Raw genomic sequence first — 15,328 nt, 5'->3', positions numbered from 1 at the left:
AAACATGTAACGTTAATGTATTAGGCAGGAGCTAGGAGTTTAAATTGGGAGCAGCTGTTATTAGGCAAGTCCGCATTTGACATGTGGGAGTTGTTCAGAGTTCAGCACCAGCATGTCCCATCTAGTAAGGAAAGGGGAAAAGGATGGCAAGGCATGAACCTTGGATGATCAAAGGTTGTTAATTTGGCCAAAAACACAAAGGAGGTATATGTCAAGTGTAGGAAAATGAAATCAGGCAGGGATTTTGAGGAATACAAAAAAAAACAGGAAAAAATTCAACGGGGGACATGAAATATTATTGTCAGGTCAGGTTACAGAGCATACGAAAGCATTTCATACATATATGAAAAATAAGAGGGTAACTCAAGGAAAAAAAAGACATTTATGCTTGGAGTCAGAGCATGTAGGCGAAGTACCAATATTTTGCATTGGCATTCAACAAGAAGGACATTGAGGATGATGAGATCGGTGTGGGTTATGTGAAAAGGCATTTTGAGATCAAGGTCACATGGGTCTGTAAGAATATGCATTTGCATATGGTTCATGTGCAGGCAAAAGAGATTAGCTTAATTTAGCATCATGTTCGGCAGAGAAATCTTGGCCAGAGGACTTGTTCTTGTGCAGCACAGTTCTATGTAACTATTACATATAAAATCTCATTTACATACAGACAATTTAGAAGGATTGATATTTCACCAAACTGATGTACATAACAGGGCCAAAAGGTTTTCCTGTCAGCTCCAAGCATCCTCAGGAAAGTACTACATGACAAAACAGGAACCTCTTCCCGTGAAGCTCTAAACCCCACTCCCATTTAGACAATTATTTAAACAGCTAGCAAAACGAGTCTGCAAATAAAACCAGAAAATCAAAATTACAACCATGTGAAAAATAGTCTAGATTTGAGCTTAATATCCTTTTCAATCAGAAGTGAAATAAAGGCAAGAGGGGGAAAAAATGCAACAAGAAAGATGGGGAAAGAACAAAAAGCCTGTGAGCGTAGAAGACAAGAGATACCACATTACTAATCGTTACTACAAGACAAAAAACACCAGCAATGTACATAGGTGATCTATGTGGGAATAGAAGATTCATTATCAGAGATTAAAGTCAACATTGAAGTGAGAAATGTGTGACTTGCAAAATCCAAGTTTTGAGTGCTGTTACAAAAGATCTGTGCTACAAGCTTACGTCGAGCATCAAGGAAAAGTGAAAAGAATAAGAGGACCACAATTCAATATCACATATACAGTCTGAACCAGAGCACTATGCAAAATACTCAATTTACAGCTAGTCACCCAGATGGAGAGGATATTGTATTTTAAGTAGCAAATACAGATTACCAGACTCAAAGTTAACCTCGAGTTGAATTTGAATATGGAGTAACTCCATGTGTCTAAATCGCATTCAAATTCAAGAGTCGTGGACAAAAGTAATCAAGTTGAATGATTAAAGCCATTCCCAAACAATTCCAGGTATTGACACACTATGGTGTCATCTTAGACAAAAACAAAACACCAGCACTGAGATTATGACAGGTCCACCTGCCCTCACAACTGCCTGACCTGCTGAGAACTTATTAATTTTTTATTTTATTACAGTCAAAGGAAAAATATTTGTAACTTCCATAGTAAAGGAAATTTGTTAAAACTGAAGTTACTCAGACAACAAATGTTCATAAAGCTCAAATTCTAGGAGCAGAATTAGGCCATTCGGCCCATCAAATCTACTCCTCCATTCAATCATGGCTGATCTATCTTAACTCTCAACCCCATTCTCCTACCTTCACCCCGTAACCCCTAGCACCCATACTAATCCAGAATCTATCAATCTCCACCTGAAAAATATCCATTGACGGACTCCACTGAATGCCACAGATTAATCACCCTCTGGCTAAAGAAATTCATTCTCAACTCCTTTCCAAAGGCATGTCCTTTAATTCTAAGGCTATAACCTCTGGTCCTAGACTATCCCACTAGTGTAAACATCCCCACCGCATCCACTCAATCCATTTGCTGCAGATTAGCGAGCAAGGGTGAGGTGTTTTGGGAAGTCGAATGCAAAGAGTCAAGAGTTTTATTGTCATATGTCCCGAAACGGAACAATGAAATTATTACATGCAGCACCACAACAGATATGCATAGCACTCTGCATAACATCCTCAGGACTTTTTGAACAGGGGCACAGTGGAGTCTATACTCACATACTGCATAAACACGTGGTACTCCAACTGCAACTGCTCAGACAGGAAGGCTCTGCAGAGGGTAGTGAGGGGAGCAGAGAGGATCATTGGCGTCTCCCTACCCTTGGTACAAGAACTGTTCCAGAGCCGCTGCCTGAAAAAAGCTCTGAGAATAGCTAACGACAAACTGCACCCCCTCCACACACACCTGGATCTCCTGCCATCAGGCAAGAGATACCGTAGCATCAAAGCCCGGACTACCAGACTGCTAAACAGCTTCCTGCCACAGGCTGTGAGGCTGCTAAACAGTCACTCTGTACTCATAGTCACCTGATTCTGCGGCTTTGCACTGACATTTTAATAACTCTGGCACTGGCCACTCAAATCAGCTGCCCTGGCCATTTTAATGATTGTTTTTACTGTATTTTAATGTTGCTGTTTTACCTGCTTTTAACTATTTATACTCTTTCATCAGGGACTGGATTGTTTTTGCTGTTATTATGTGTGAAATGTTTTAAGTTTCATGTGCGATGCTCCGGTATTCCCTGGGAAACGTCTTCTCATTTTGCACTGTACAACTGTTGCTTTGCAAGATGACAATAAAGGTTGATTGATTGATTGATTGCACACTGAGGTACACTGTGCATGTTACCCATGCACAGTTAGCCAACACACCACTAATTTTGGATTAGAACTAGATAGTTTCACATAAAGCAGGTGTGGCAGTGTGCACATAAAATGTTTCCAGCTTTGCACAAATCCCACTATAGTTCGTCTTTGATGTGCTCTCACCTGCAGTGCGGGCACTGGGCTCTCTGTTCTGTTAGCCAACGCTGTGAAGATAAAGAAGCAACATTTTAAAAGAAACCAGGCTTTACCAATAGTATTTGGGCTGCAGTGGTCTTTTTACAAAAGAAAAATCAAAATTTGTTTAGTTCGAGGACTCTACTTTAAATTTTAAGAAATCTTTGGATCACAAATGTAACTCAAAACTGCAACTCCAAACATTTAAGGCTGGTGCTGAAAAAAAGCATAAAGGTGATGATTATTGAATCTTTGAGTATCTGGCGAACCCTGGAAACAGATCCTCTCAACTGGTAATTGATCTAGCACCAAATTTTGATCTGTACCCTCAGAGGGGTCAACCAGAACAGTAGATATAAGGAAAGGGATTGTGGGCAGAATCATTTAACATAACTCTGTTTTTTTTTTTTTAAAGTACATTTCTGCACGCTCTGCATGTGCCATGTTCAACTTGCTCCCTTTCAGAATGGCAGGCAGTGACTAGTGGGGTACCACAAGGCTCGGTGCTGGGACCGCAGCTATTTACAATATACATCAATGATTTAGATGATGGGGATTCAAAGTAACATTAGCAAATTTGCAGATGACATAAAGCTGGGTGGCAGTGTGAACTGTGAGGAGGATGCAGTTTGATGTGAATAAATGTGAGGTTATCCACGTTGGTAGCAAAAACAGGAAGGCAGATTATCTAAATGGTGTCAAATTGGGAAAGGGGCGAGTACAATCGGATCTGGGGGGTCCTAGTTCATCAGTCAATGAAAGTAAGCATGCAGGTGCAGCAGGCAGTGAAGAAAGCAAATGGTATATTGGCCTTCATAACAAGAGGAGTTGAGTATAGGACCAAAGTGGTCCTTCTGCAGTTGTACAAGGCCCTAGTGAGACCACACCTGGAGTATCTAGTGCAGTTTTGGTCCCCTAATTTGAGGAAGGACATTCTTGCTATTGAACGAGTGCAACGTAGGTTCACACGGTTAATTCCGGGGATGGCGGGACTGTCATATGCTGAGAGAATGGAGCAGCTGGGCTTGTATACTCTGGAGTTTAGAAGGATGAGAGGGATTCTTACTGAAACACAAGATTATTAAGGGTTTGGACACGCTAGAGGCAGGAAACATGTTCTCGATGTTGGGGGAGTCCAGAACCAGGGGCCGCTTTTTATGAATAAGGGGAAAGCCATTTAGAACGGAGATGAGGAGACACTTTTTCCACACAGAGAGTTGTGAGTCTGTGGAATTCTCTGCCTCAGAGGGCGGTGGAGGCCGGATCTCTGAGTACTTTCAAGAGAGAGCTAGATAGGGCTCTTAATGATAGTGGAGTCAGGGGATATGGGGAGAAGGCAGGAACGTGGTACTGATTGTGGATGATCAGCCATGATCACATTGAAGGATCGAAGGGCCGAATGACCTACTCCTGCACCTGTTGTCTCTTGTGCTGAACAAGCGGGTATTTCCTTAGATAAGGTATACATGCAAGCACCGTTGTACAGTTACCCAGCAGCTCTGCTGCTTAGATGGATATGTTCAGCAATGATTAAAGCATAGCCAGCACAAACGCGGTATTTTTTAAATAGTCAGCTGAAGCATTCAGGATGGGTACTATTCAAAAAAGATATTGGTCATAGAAAGATTTAATCTTTCTGGTTCATTCCCACACAGTCGGAATTCATAGAATTCCTCCATTGCTTCATTTCGTTGTCATACTAACTACAGAGAGGGTATGTAGAATACCAACATTACAGCAACACTAGAGGATTTCCAGCACCATAGCTGCCTTTCATTCTAAACCTTTCCTCACAATAATAGCTTCTATTGTCAACTATATTATTCAAAATTCCACAAGCACATTTGCATGATAAAAAAGGGTGTTTATAAGACAACCTGATCATTTCCGGTATTGGTTTAACAAACAATCTTTGAATTGTTTTCAAAGCTTTAACACCCTTTCTCAAATAAGGAGATCAAAAATGTACATAGTTTGAGATGCAGCCTAACCAGAGCCCCACATAACTGAAGCATAATCTTTTTCCTTTGTATCAATAAACAATGTACTTGCATATCATCCTTTTGCATATCCATCTGAGTCCCAGCTCTGCCATGTTGCATCACTTAGACAATGTGCTTCCTTTTTAGAAGGTGGTCCCCCCACGCCGGATCCCCATTGTCTTCCCCTCCCACCTCATACTCATCAACCATGAGGCCTCACCGCAGCTCCCATTGCTGCCTCGGCAGCGTGAGACTCGTCGGCGGCAGCAGGTGCCTCGGCAGCAACAGGAGCCTGGGTGGCGATGGGGTCCCACTGCGATGAGCGTGAGGTTCGAGGGGAAGACAATGGGGACCCGGCATGGGGGGACCGCCACTGTGAAGAACGGAGACCTAGCGTGGGGGGACCGTTGTGAGGGACGGTGGGAGAACAAAGGGGGACCGTGCGTGGGGGAGGGGGGGAAACTCTAGTTTAGAACCCTCTGCCCAGGGGATAAGTCTGTGTTTGTTTGTTCATTTGTTCCGGTGAAGGCGCTCTGCACACAGCATCCAGCCAACAGTCACCTGTTTTTTTATTTTTGTTGTCACTTTTAATTTCAAGAGTAGAGACTTCAATGCATAGTTCTGAAATTTGCTCTGAGCAAGAGAAGGACCAAAATTGCAAAGCCATAAAGTTATCCCTTCCACTTCACCCCCCCCCCCCCTTTCATTTTAAGACTGCTACTCTGAAATTATCCCTGTGAAACTGTAGTTTGAGGAGGAAAGATGGGGGTAGTGGACCATAAGTGAATGGAACAAGTTTAATTATGCAAGGTTTTACAGAACATTTTTGTTGAAAATTTGCATGCACACCAGACAACCATAAGCTCAGAACATAGAACATCTTACCCTTATGCAACTGAAGCAACAAAGTTTTGAACAGTGTGGACAGAGTCGGGCATCACGTAATTTCTCCATACAAATAAAGCATCTGAACACCTCCGCAATGCTCTGGAAAAGTACAGGCGAAGCAATATTCAACTGGTTTGCAAAAAATAGATCAGTTCTATGATACATCAAAACATCCAGCAGGAAATATTTTCTAAAATTGCTTTAGTATTTCGGGTATATCAAGACAACATTTTTACACAAAAAAGGGTGCTCAGCAAAGAAATATAACATCTGTTAGATCATGAAGGGATGTAGAATTAAATGGATTAGAAGCAGAAAGTTTTCATGAGGTAACGTAAACAAAGAAAAGTTATAAAAGTGGATTGAACAAATTAATTCCAAGTGATCAATAAATCCAAACTACAGTAAACCCTCACCATAACAGACCATGAGGGGGGAAGATGTGGTGTCTGTTATTCCTGATTTATTCCTGATTGTATCATTGTATCAATAGTAGAAACAAACAACTACAGTTACTGGTTAATACACAAAAGGACACAAAGTGCTGGAGTAGCTCTGCGGGTCAGGCAGCATCTCTGCAGGCCGTGGATAGGTGATGTCTCGGGTCCAGACCCTTCGTTAGACTCAGTCTAGAACTGGACCTGGAATCCAGGTCTGTTAAAGGGCAGGGGAGATGCAAGGATTCGCGCAGTAAATGGTCGTGCCGCGCGGGTAACCGGAGTGTAGGCAAGGGGCGGCGGTGGTAGTTGCAACTGCGGTGGATAGCGTAGCCTGGGACTGGTCAGGGTGGTGACGACTGCAGTGTTAGGGGCAGCAGTGATGATGCTAGCAGCAGAGGTGGAGACTGCAGCGGTGGCAGCAGGCGCAGCCTGGGACCAGCCGGGGTGGGTGTAATGGCAGGAGAGGCGGCACAGGCCTGCATCGACAACCCAGTCTAGCAGTGAAGGTCGGTAGGTCAGTATGCTATAACAGAAAACTGTTATGAAGAGTTCTGTAAAAATGAGGGTTTACAGTCTTTTGTTTTTAAATGTCCTCTGATTGAATATTTGAACTGTTGCCCTCCAATGGCTGGAAACATTTTAATATTTGACAATTTGGTTTAAACAATCGTCAGTTTCTGCATGAATGTATGGTATTTCTTGCGTGGCTTTTGGCTTGTATATATTTTTTAAATTATGAATAAAGTTTATTTTTGGGGGAAAATCTCGAAATCATAATGTACATCCGCATGAAAAGATAGCATAATACGACCACAAAAAATTGCTAATCCAAGGCCAGAGATCAGCATAAATGAGTTTTAAACAAGTCTCCTATACACAAAACTTAATTATTCACCCAAGTCGTCACATTTATTTATATAGCACATTTAAAAAAACTCTCATTGGCCAGTGCTTTACATTTGTTATAAGAATAGTATAAACAAACAAACTACATACATATATACATATAGCCCTCGCTCAGTGGACGTCAAGAAAGGCTTGGGAGTATAGATAAGATTTTAGTCTTGACTTAAAGGAGTCGATGGAGGGGGCAGGTCTGATGGGAAGGGGGATGCTGTTCCACAGTCTAGGAGCTGCAACAGCAAAGGCGCGGTCGCCCCTAAGCTTATGCCTAGACCGCGGGATATTCAGCAGCCCCAAGTCGGCCGATTTGAGGGACCTGGAGGTGGAGTGGTGGGTGAGAAGACTTTTAATGTAGGAGGGGGCAAGCCCATTGAGGGCTTTGTAGACATAGAGGAGGGTCTTGAAATGTATACGGAACCGCACAGGGAGCCAGTGGAGAGAGGCCAGGATCGGGGGTGATGTGGTCCCTTGTTTAGGTTGCCCGTCAGGAGTCTCGCTGCGGCGTGTTTTGTTCTTACGGCAGCATTCCTGTACTCCAATGTACAACTTGGTTTTATCACCAATTTAAGGCTATCAGCATCAAACTAAAAGAAGCTTCCATTTCATCTACAAATATGTAATTTGAAGATAATTTGCTCAATAATAATGAAAATTAAAAATGTGGCAGACACAGTTTGTTCTATATTAAAAGCAAGGCCAATTTCAGCACTTCTGTATCACTTCTGTATCTGCTTGGATCAACAGAGCAATGCCCAAGAATTAAACCAAAATTGATAGTTTTGCAATATAAAAGTAAACCCAATCAGAAAATACTGAAACATATTTAGCATATCAAGCAATGTCCATGGAGAGAGACTCTTGTTGCTTCATGTCAATGATCACAAGCTCTGAAGCAATGTCAATCAGCAACTTTACATTACTAAACAAAAATTGTGAAGTATATTCCATACTTCAACACTTTGTTCATCCATTTTTCTTCTGTGCTGCGCACTGCTGATCTTATCCCAAAGACGAAATCTGTTGCTCCTAGACAACTGAAAAAGGGACAAAGTCAGTTTTCCAAAAACTCCCTACAGACAACTAGAACATAAGTGACTGTCAGGCAAAACTCTTTGATTTTAATTACTATTAGACGAGCTGGTCAGAATGAGAACTACAATCTTCCAGGCGGGCTTTATGTCAGGCTGAGTATTGCTCTTTCCCATTTGCACCCTGAACCCATTTCCAGAGAGCAAATAATAACAACATTGGGAGAACAGCAATACCTCCAATTTTTAAAAACAATGAGGATTTAAATTTGAAATTGGGCACTAAACATTTGTAAATTAAAGAATACATTTTAACAAGATTTTCACAATCAGGATAGTCGAAAACATCCACACTGACCAAAATAACGATCTTAAACATTTGAGTATTCCATTCTTTCAATTTTCTGACAAAGCACGCAGCCATTTAATGTTGACTGCTGTAAAGTTCTGCATTTTAAATAACAATATACAGTACTCCCATTGACTATAGCGCACTGGTTGTTTATTTAAAACCAGTGTTAACTTACAATTTTCAGTCATGATATACTATACTGTCAAATGGCAAAACGTTGCTGCAACAGCAACCCAAAGTACAAATAATTTTAGTACGAAAAAGACTAAAGAAAGAGGCAAGGTTGGAGAAGGTGTAGTAATGAAAAGACCCAGTCTACAATGAAAACTTAAGGAAAAAAATTATATAAGTAATTTAAGAACTGATGGCTTGGATATATCTATATTGCTGAACTAGAGTACTATGTGGATAGCAAAATACTACTTAGCAGTAGCACAATCTTTTCCTCCATTGCCCCCCACAAACATTAACATGCAAGTGGGAGCCATTTTATAGGAAGTGGTTTCTTTGCACCATTTCAAAGGCTGCAAACAGGTATTCTGTAAGTTGCAAATAAATTCTAAGTGTGGTAGTTTATAAAAATGGACTCCAAAATCTACACACAGCTCTGATGCTCAAGTAAAGCACTTCTTTTAAAAGCAAATCATAGACGGTCAAAGATAGACACAAAACGCTGGAGTAACATAGTGTTCATGGGAAAGTATCAAACATGCACAAGCCCCAGATCCTCCACAGCCGGACCAAAACGTCATGCAAATCTGGAATTACCATATTTCCTCAGACAGAGTGAATAGAATGTGAAATGTAAATATTCAACATTATCTACGAGGAAGAAAACTTAACTTTTCAGGTCAATATTCTCTTAAGTGAGCAGAGTTTGGATAAAACCTGTGTAGGAAAGAACTGCAGATACTGGTTTAAATTGACGGTAGACAATAGACAATAGGTACAGGAGTAGCCCATTTGGCCCATTGAGCCAGCACCGCCATTCAATGTGATCATGGCTGATCATCCACAATCAGTACCCGGTTACTGCTTTCTCCCCATATCCCCTGACTCCACTATCTTTAAGAGCCCTATCTAACTCTCTCTTGAAAGTATCCAGAGAACTGGCCTCCACCGCCCTCTGAGGCAGAGAATTCCACAGACTCACAACTCTCTGTGTGAAAAAGTGTTTCCTCATCTCCGTTCTAAATGCCTGACCCCTTATTCTCATCTGTAGCCCCTAGTCTGGACTCCCCCAACATCGGGAACATGTTTCCTGCCTCTAGCGTGTCCAAACACTTAATAATCATATATGTTTCAATAAGATGCCCTCTCATCCTTGTAAATTCCAGAGTATACAAGCCCAGCCGCTCCATTCTCTCAGCATATGGCAGTCCCGCCATCCCGGGAATTAACCTTGTGAACCTACACTGCATGCGAGACCAAAACTGCATACAATACTCCAGGTGTGGTCTCCCTAGGGCCCTGTACAACTGCAGAAGGACCTCTTTGCGCCTATACTCAACTCCTCTTGTTATGAAGGCCAACATGCCATTCGCTTTCTTCATTGCCTGCTGTACCTGCACGCTTACTTTCATTGACTGACGAACAAGGACCCCCAGATCCCATTGTACTTCCCCTTTTCCTAACTTGACACCATTTAGATACTAATCTGCCTTCCTGTTTTTGCTACCAAAGTGGATAACCTCACATTTATCCACATTGAACTGCATTTGCCATGGATCTGCCCACTCACCCAACCTGTCCAAGTCACCCTGCATTTTCATAGCTCCTCCTATGTAGCAAACCTCTGCAGGGTCACGACCCGAAACGTCACCCATTCCTTCTCTCCAGAGATCCTGCCAGTCCCACTGAGTTACTCCAGCATTTTGTGTCTACCTTCTTACTCATAAATGGTCAATCTGTTATCACCCAGACTACATAGATGATTGGTGAAATCATACTAGTGGGAGCAGGGCGTATGAGAGAATTAAAATTAACTGCTGGATAGGCAATACTTTTTCTAATTACTCAGAAAATGGAAATTCAGTTTAAATTGTATCATTTTCATGAAAATTAAATCTACAACCCTGTTTTGATGCTAATGAAATCAAAGCTGATGGGCAATACCATCTTTAAGAATTGCTAATTCAAAAAGTATAATCCAAAAGATTCCTTAAAACCTTTGGTTTCCATTTAAAAGGAATTATGACAGTTAGCGCTTGATACTGGTTTCTGCATATTATATTCTCTTGTAAAAACCTGTCAGAAAGTCCAGAAAGAACTTCATATATGTTAAAAAAAATTAATTGTTTGCACTTTAAAAACATATAGTTTTAGAAAATAATAGCTCTCAGCCTGGTAAGACAATTAACCAGCTGATAGTACTATTATTTAAAGTGTTTTGTCCAAAAGCAGATTTCTAGAAACAAAGGGATTTATATGCTATACGTATTCATCAAATTTCATTGAAATTTAATTAGACAGATATCTCAAGATTGTCTGTGTGCAAGAGAAAATGCAACGAATTTGACATACTTAATGCTGCACTATTGCCCCATTTTGCTAATAATGCAACGTCAATATAAAGGGATCATCATTACGGATAAACTGCCAGCATTATCACCCCCAAGATGGAAAGTAGGTAAATGAATTTATAACATGTTTAAGTTGCCCCTCAGAGCTTGCAAGTGTATTTATACAACAATGGATTCAACTATTATTCTGATATTGCAATGAACATCCATGCAAATTACTATCCAATGTGAAAAATAATCTTTAGTCAAATACAAATTAATACTGGAATCACCTTGAAGCAAACAAGGACTAGGGAAGAAATTAGAGCTTAGGGACTGATCGCATCAGGACCAGATCAAATGCTGAAATCAGTTGCCCCATAGATCAAATAGCTAGGAGTTTGATTACTGGCAACACGATGATCTATGCAAAAGTGTAGGTCAAGAGCTACTGACCCCAATATGTTTCCTTTAATATACACTAGATGGAATCCAGACAAATTTCCAAAGGGAAGCAGAGAAAATGAACGCCCAACTGAGGTCAACCTACTGGTCCCCCTCCCCTACCCCCCCCCCCCTCCTCGCCCATCAGCTCCCAAGATGAGCTGTTCCGTACTAGAACATCCGAGATGTCTTCATTTTTCAGAGAACATGGATTCCCCGTTCTGTCATAGTTGGGGCACTCTAAACGTGTCTCCTCTGCGTCCCGTAGTTCTACTCTTGCTCCCCCTCCCTCCAGAGGCAACAAGGACAGAGTATTCCTGGTCCTCACCTTTCACTCCACCAGCACCTTCGCCATCGACATTTCTGTCACCTCCTACAGGATCCCACCACTAATCACATCTTCCCATCTCCACCCCTTCCCACATGCTGCAGACTGCTCCATCCGCAACTCCATTGATTCACTCCTGCCTTCCCACCTAAACCACCAGCTCCCTAGATATTTTCCTCTGTAACATCTGTCCTTGTACCTCCTCCCACGACTACACTTAGGGACCCAGACAGTCCTTCCAGGTGAGACAGAGGATCACGTGTAACTCCTCTAACCTCATCTACTGTATCTGGTGTTCCCGATGTGGGCTCCTGTACATCGGAGAGACCAAACGTAGAGTTAACAACCGTTTCACTGAACACTTGCGCTCAATCTACATAAACCTACGGGATCTCCCTGTTGCCATCCATTTCAGCCCTCCTGTCCCATTCTCATACTGATCGTTCTGTCCTGGGCCTCTTTCATTGCTAGATTGAGACCACATGCAAACTGGAGGAACAGGAACTAATTTCACCTGGGGTACTTGCAACCCAGCGGTATGACCATTGAATTGACTAATTCTGAAAAACTTCTACTTCCTTCCCTCCACCCTCCCTTTGCCACCTTCCTCCATCCTAGTAATTTAACCAGTTCCACAGCTCTCCACATTGTTTTCCTCTCAAGATCACACCTTCCCTAACCAAGTTTGGGTTTACCAGGCACCACCCTACACCCGAGGTGGACTGATTTGTCCTTGTCTTTTCTCACCTTCCAGCTCTTCACCACCACCCCCCAACTTTCAGTCTGAAGAAGGGTCCCAACCCGAAACGCCACCCATGCTTTTTCTCCAGAGAGGCTGCCTGACCCGCAGAGTTACTCCAGCAATTTGTTTAAGAAGGAACTGCAGATGCTGGAAAATCGAAGGTAGGCAAAAGTGCTGGAGAAACTCAGTGGGTGCAGCAGCATCTATGGAGCGAAGGAATTTGTACTATCCGAGGTCACTCTTGGTTACTACATCGCCAGAAGCTTTCAATCAGGAAAGGGCTGTTGAGTTATTTTCATAAAACATTACATTAAAAAAAGCTGCAAAGCAGAGATTTTAATGGAATCACACAGAGAACAGACTATATTGTGGTTGCAAAGCAGAAATTTATTCCAGTAATTGTGAATTCCTAATCAAATTCAACACCCACCATTTACTGAAATTAGAGATAAAGCTCAATCCTCAAGTTCTGGCTTTGTGTATGTTCATTAAATGAATAAACACTTGATGTTCAGAATTTTAATTGAGCTTGTTTTTCTTCGGTCAATGACATTCATTGCAGAGGAACATCAGGCTTGAAGACAGAGCCTTGGAGATTTATCTTAAATGAGGGAACTTCCAATGCATGGAAGAATGAGGACATCTTGGATGTTCTAGTATGGAAAAGATAATGTAGGCCATTCAGCCCTTTTTGCTTTCCCCACAATTCAGTATCATGACTGATCTTTTACTGTAGGATTACTCTGCATTAATGCCATAGCCCTGGACTTCCACAATATCCAAAAAACCTGTCCTGCACCATTGTACTTTGTAGTAGAAAGAGAAGCTGAGGCCCTTCTCATTCACACAGACCATGTCAAGTACAATTTAGTAGAAACAGTTCAAATAGAATATCTATTACGATAGTTGAGGAATCTAGGTTTTCAATAAGGGAAATCCACTTATTTTGTCAGATCACATCCAATACCATGAATGTTTCTGCATTGCAGCAACGAAGCTCTCATTAATTGTCAAAAACCTGTTTGCCTTTTCAAGTTTCTTAGCAAGTTTCTTCCCTTGATTACTACATTGTATGATACTACTAGAGGCTAGGCTGACCTGACATTTCTGTCTCTTGGGATCAACTCATTTGATTTTCTTCTGGATTGGACTTCAGCAAAAGAAAGAAACTCATTTCAATCCCAGACTATGGATTAGAGCAAAACAAAAATCAGCAACACATATTGAATGAATTTAGAAGATCTATTTCCTAAATTAGCTTCCTTCATAATGTTAATATCAAACTACAAACATACAAACAAACAAACAAGTACAAAAATGTAATCTCACTTCAACAATTACACCCTCAGAAATGCCCAATATTGTAATCAAACATTAAAAAAATAATGCAAATAGATTACAAAATATTAATTTTGTACTTGGAAAAAGAAAGAAATATTTAGGGAAATCTAAAAAAAAAAAAAGTTAGACATTTTCAGTAATTATCTGGAATGCTGGAGTAACTCAGCGGGACAGGCAGCATCTCTGGAAAGAAGGAATGGGTGACGTTTCGGGTCGAGACCCTTCTTCAGACTGATTCTTCTCTATACATTGAGTAATTATCTGACTGGTTAAGTGTTTTTAGCTATTTGTTTTTGTCGTAATTGCGTAAGATTCAATCTTTGGTTAAGAATACTTAAATGTCAAACACAAAAAGTCACATCTGGTCTAAATAAATCACGAAAAAAACCGTACATGTGAACATAAAACCACCATACATTCAATTTACTCACAGGCTGCTACAACATAAGCACTGCACGGTCAAGCTCAATAATGATGCACCTGATCAGAGTCACTGCGGCTTATTGTTGCTGGCAGCCTCCCCTGAGGGGCAAGCTTCAGCCGATGGCTGAAAATGGCACGGTAAAGGTAAGGATGGAGCCTGCGGCCTGCGGCGGGGACACACAGTGCGGCCCCTGGCCAGCGGCTTGTGGTGGCCGGGGCGGATCCAGCAGGTCCGCAGTGCCGCAACCCGCCTTCTCTCTCGAACCGCCCCTTCACCTTCAATTCAATGCTGGCTTCTCATCGCTTGTCTGCTTCTCCCACTCCCCTGCTCACATGTTATCTCCTGGTTGGGGTGTGGGGGACAATTCGAGGCTTGGTTCAGGATTTGGCGGAGGGAACGTTCGCCTCCATCTTCTGAACCCGACTTCAAATCCACATGCAACCGTTTGTCACCCGGGCTACAGTCAATCGGCGCGAGGATGACGGCGGAGCGGGTTCCTCCTCACAAGCCCCGCCCTCCAGCCCACGTGGGGGGAGAGAGAGGAGGGGAAGGCGACCAATCGACTTCAATGTAGTCTCCGCCTTCACCAATCATAAAATAGAGTACGGTATCACCGAGGGCCTCCTGGCCTATCACTGGCGTGCTCTCTCCCATCAACGCTCCCGTTATCTCGCGATGAGTTACGGCCGGCCCTAGCAACCGGGAAGGCGCGTCCTCGGCCCAAAGGGGACGGAGAAACTCCCGCGGCTTGAATGTGCTTACAAAAGTTTGCGTCGTCCATTTGTTCCATCCAAGGTCTGATTGTAAAAAACAGACAAAGTATTACATTACGAAGAAAGAGAGAGAGAGACTACATCTCATCAGGCGGAGCCCAAATGCAAATTTATTATTTCGGTATCTTCAAATATCTCACACCAAAACGAGAGCTGCAAGCAAGGAAAGGTGTCGTCCATAATAATAATAATAATA

At 42.1% G+C, this 15,328-nt stretch overlaps 1 protein-coding gene across 9 annotated transcripts in view; it reads right to left on the bottom strand.

The window, feature by feature from the left end:
* Nucleotides 1-14,988, bottom strand: part of trim37 (tripartite motif containing 37) — a 76,048-nt gene extending 61,060 nt beyond the window's left edge. The window contains exons 1-5 of one of the 9 annotated variants that reach the window (XM_055657661.1): nucleotides 14,635-14,987; nucleotides 13,693-13,780; nucleotides 8,150-8,233; nucleotides 5,854-5,955; nucleotides 2,975-3,015 (exon numbers count right to left, since the gene is read on the bottom strand). In XM_055657661.1, the coding sequence (XP_055513636.1) occupies nucleotides 2,975-3,015; nucleotides 5,854-5,955; nucleotides 8,150-8,170 (164 nt within the window). In that variant the 5' untranslated portion in view covers nucleotides 8,171-8,233; nucleotides 13,693-13,780; nucleotides 14,635-14,987. Of the gene's footprint in view, nucleotides 1-2,974; nucleotides 3,016-5,853; nucleotides 5,956-8,149; nucleotides 8,234-13,692; nucleotides 13,883-14,366 lie in introns of those variants that run through there. The other 8 variants (XM_055657662.1, XM_055657664.1, XM_055657655.1 and 5 more) reach the window with 8 other exon arrangements.
* Between the last annotated feature and the right edge of the window lie 340 nt (nucleotides 14,989-15,328).

Source organism: Leucoraja erinacea, chromosome 28 (genome assembly GCF_028641065.1).
Source record: "Leucoraja erinacea ecotype New England chromosome 28, Leri_hhj_1, whole genome shotgun sequence".
In the NCBI taxonomy this organism is placed as follows: Eukaryota; Metazoa; Chordata; class Chondrichthyes; order Rajiformes; family Rajidae; genus Leucoraja; species Leucoraja erinaceus.
This window is presented reverse-complemented; position numbering and strand designations above follow the sequence as displayed.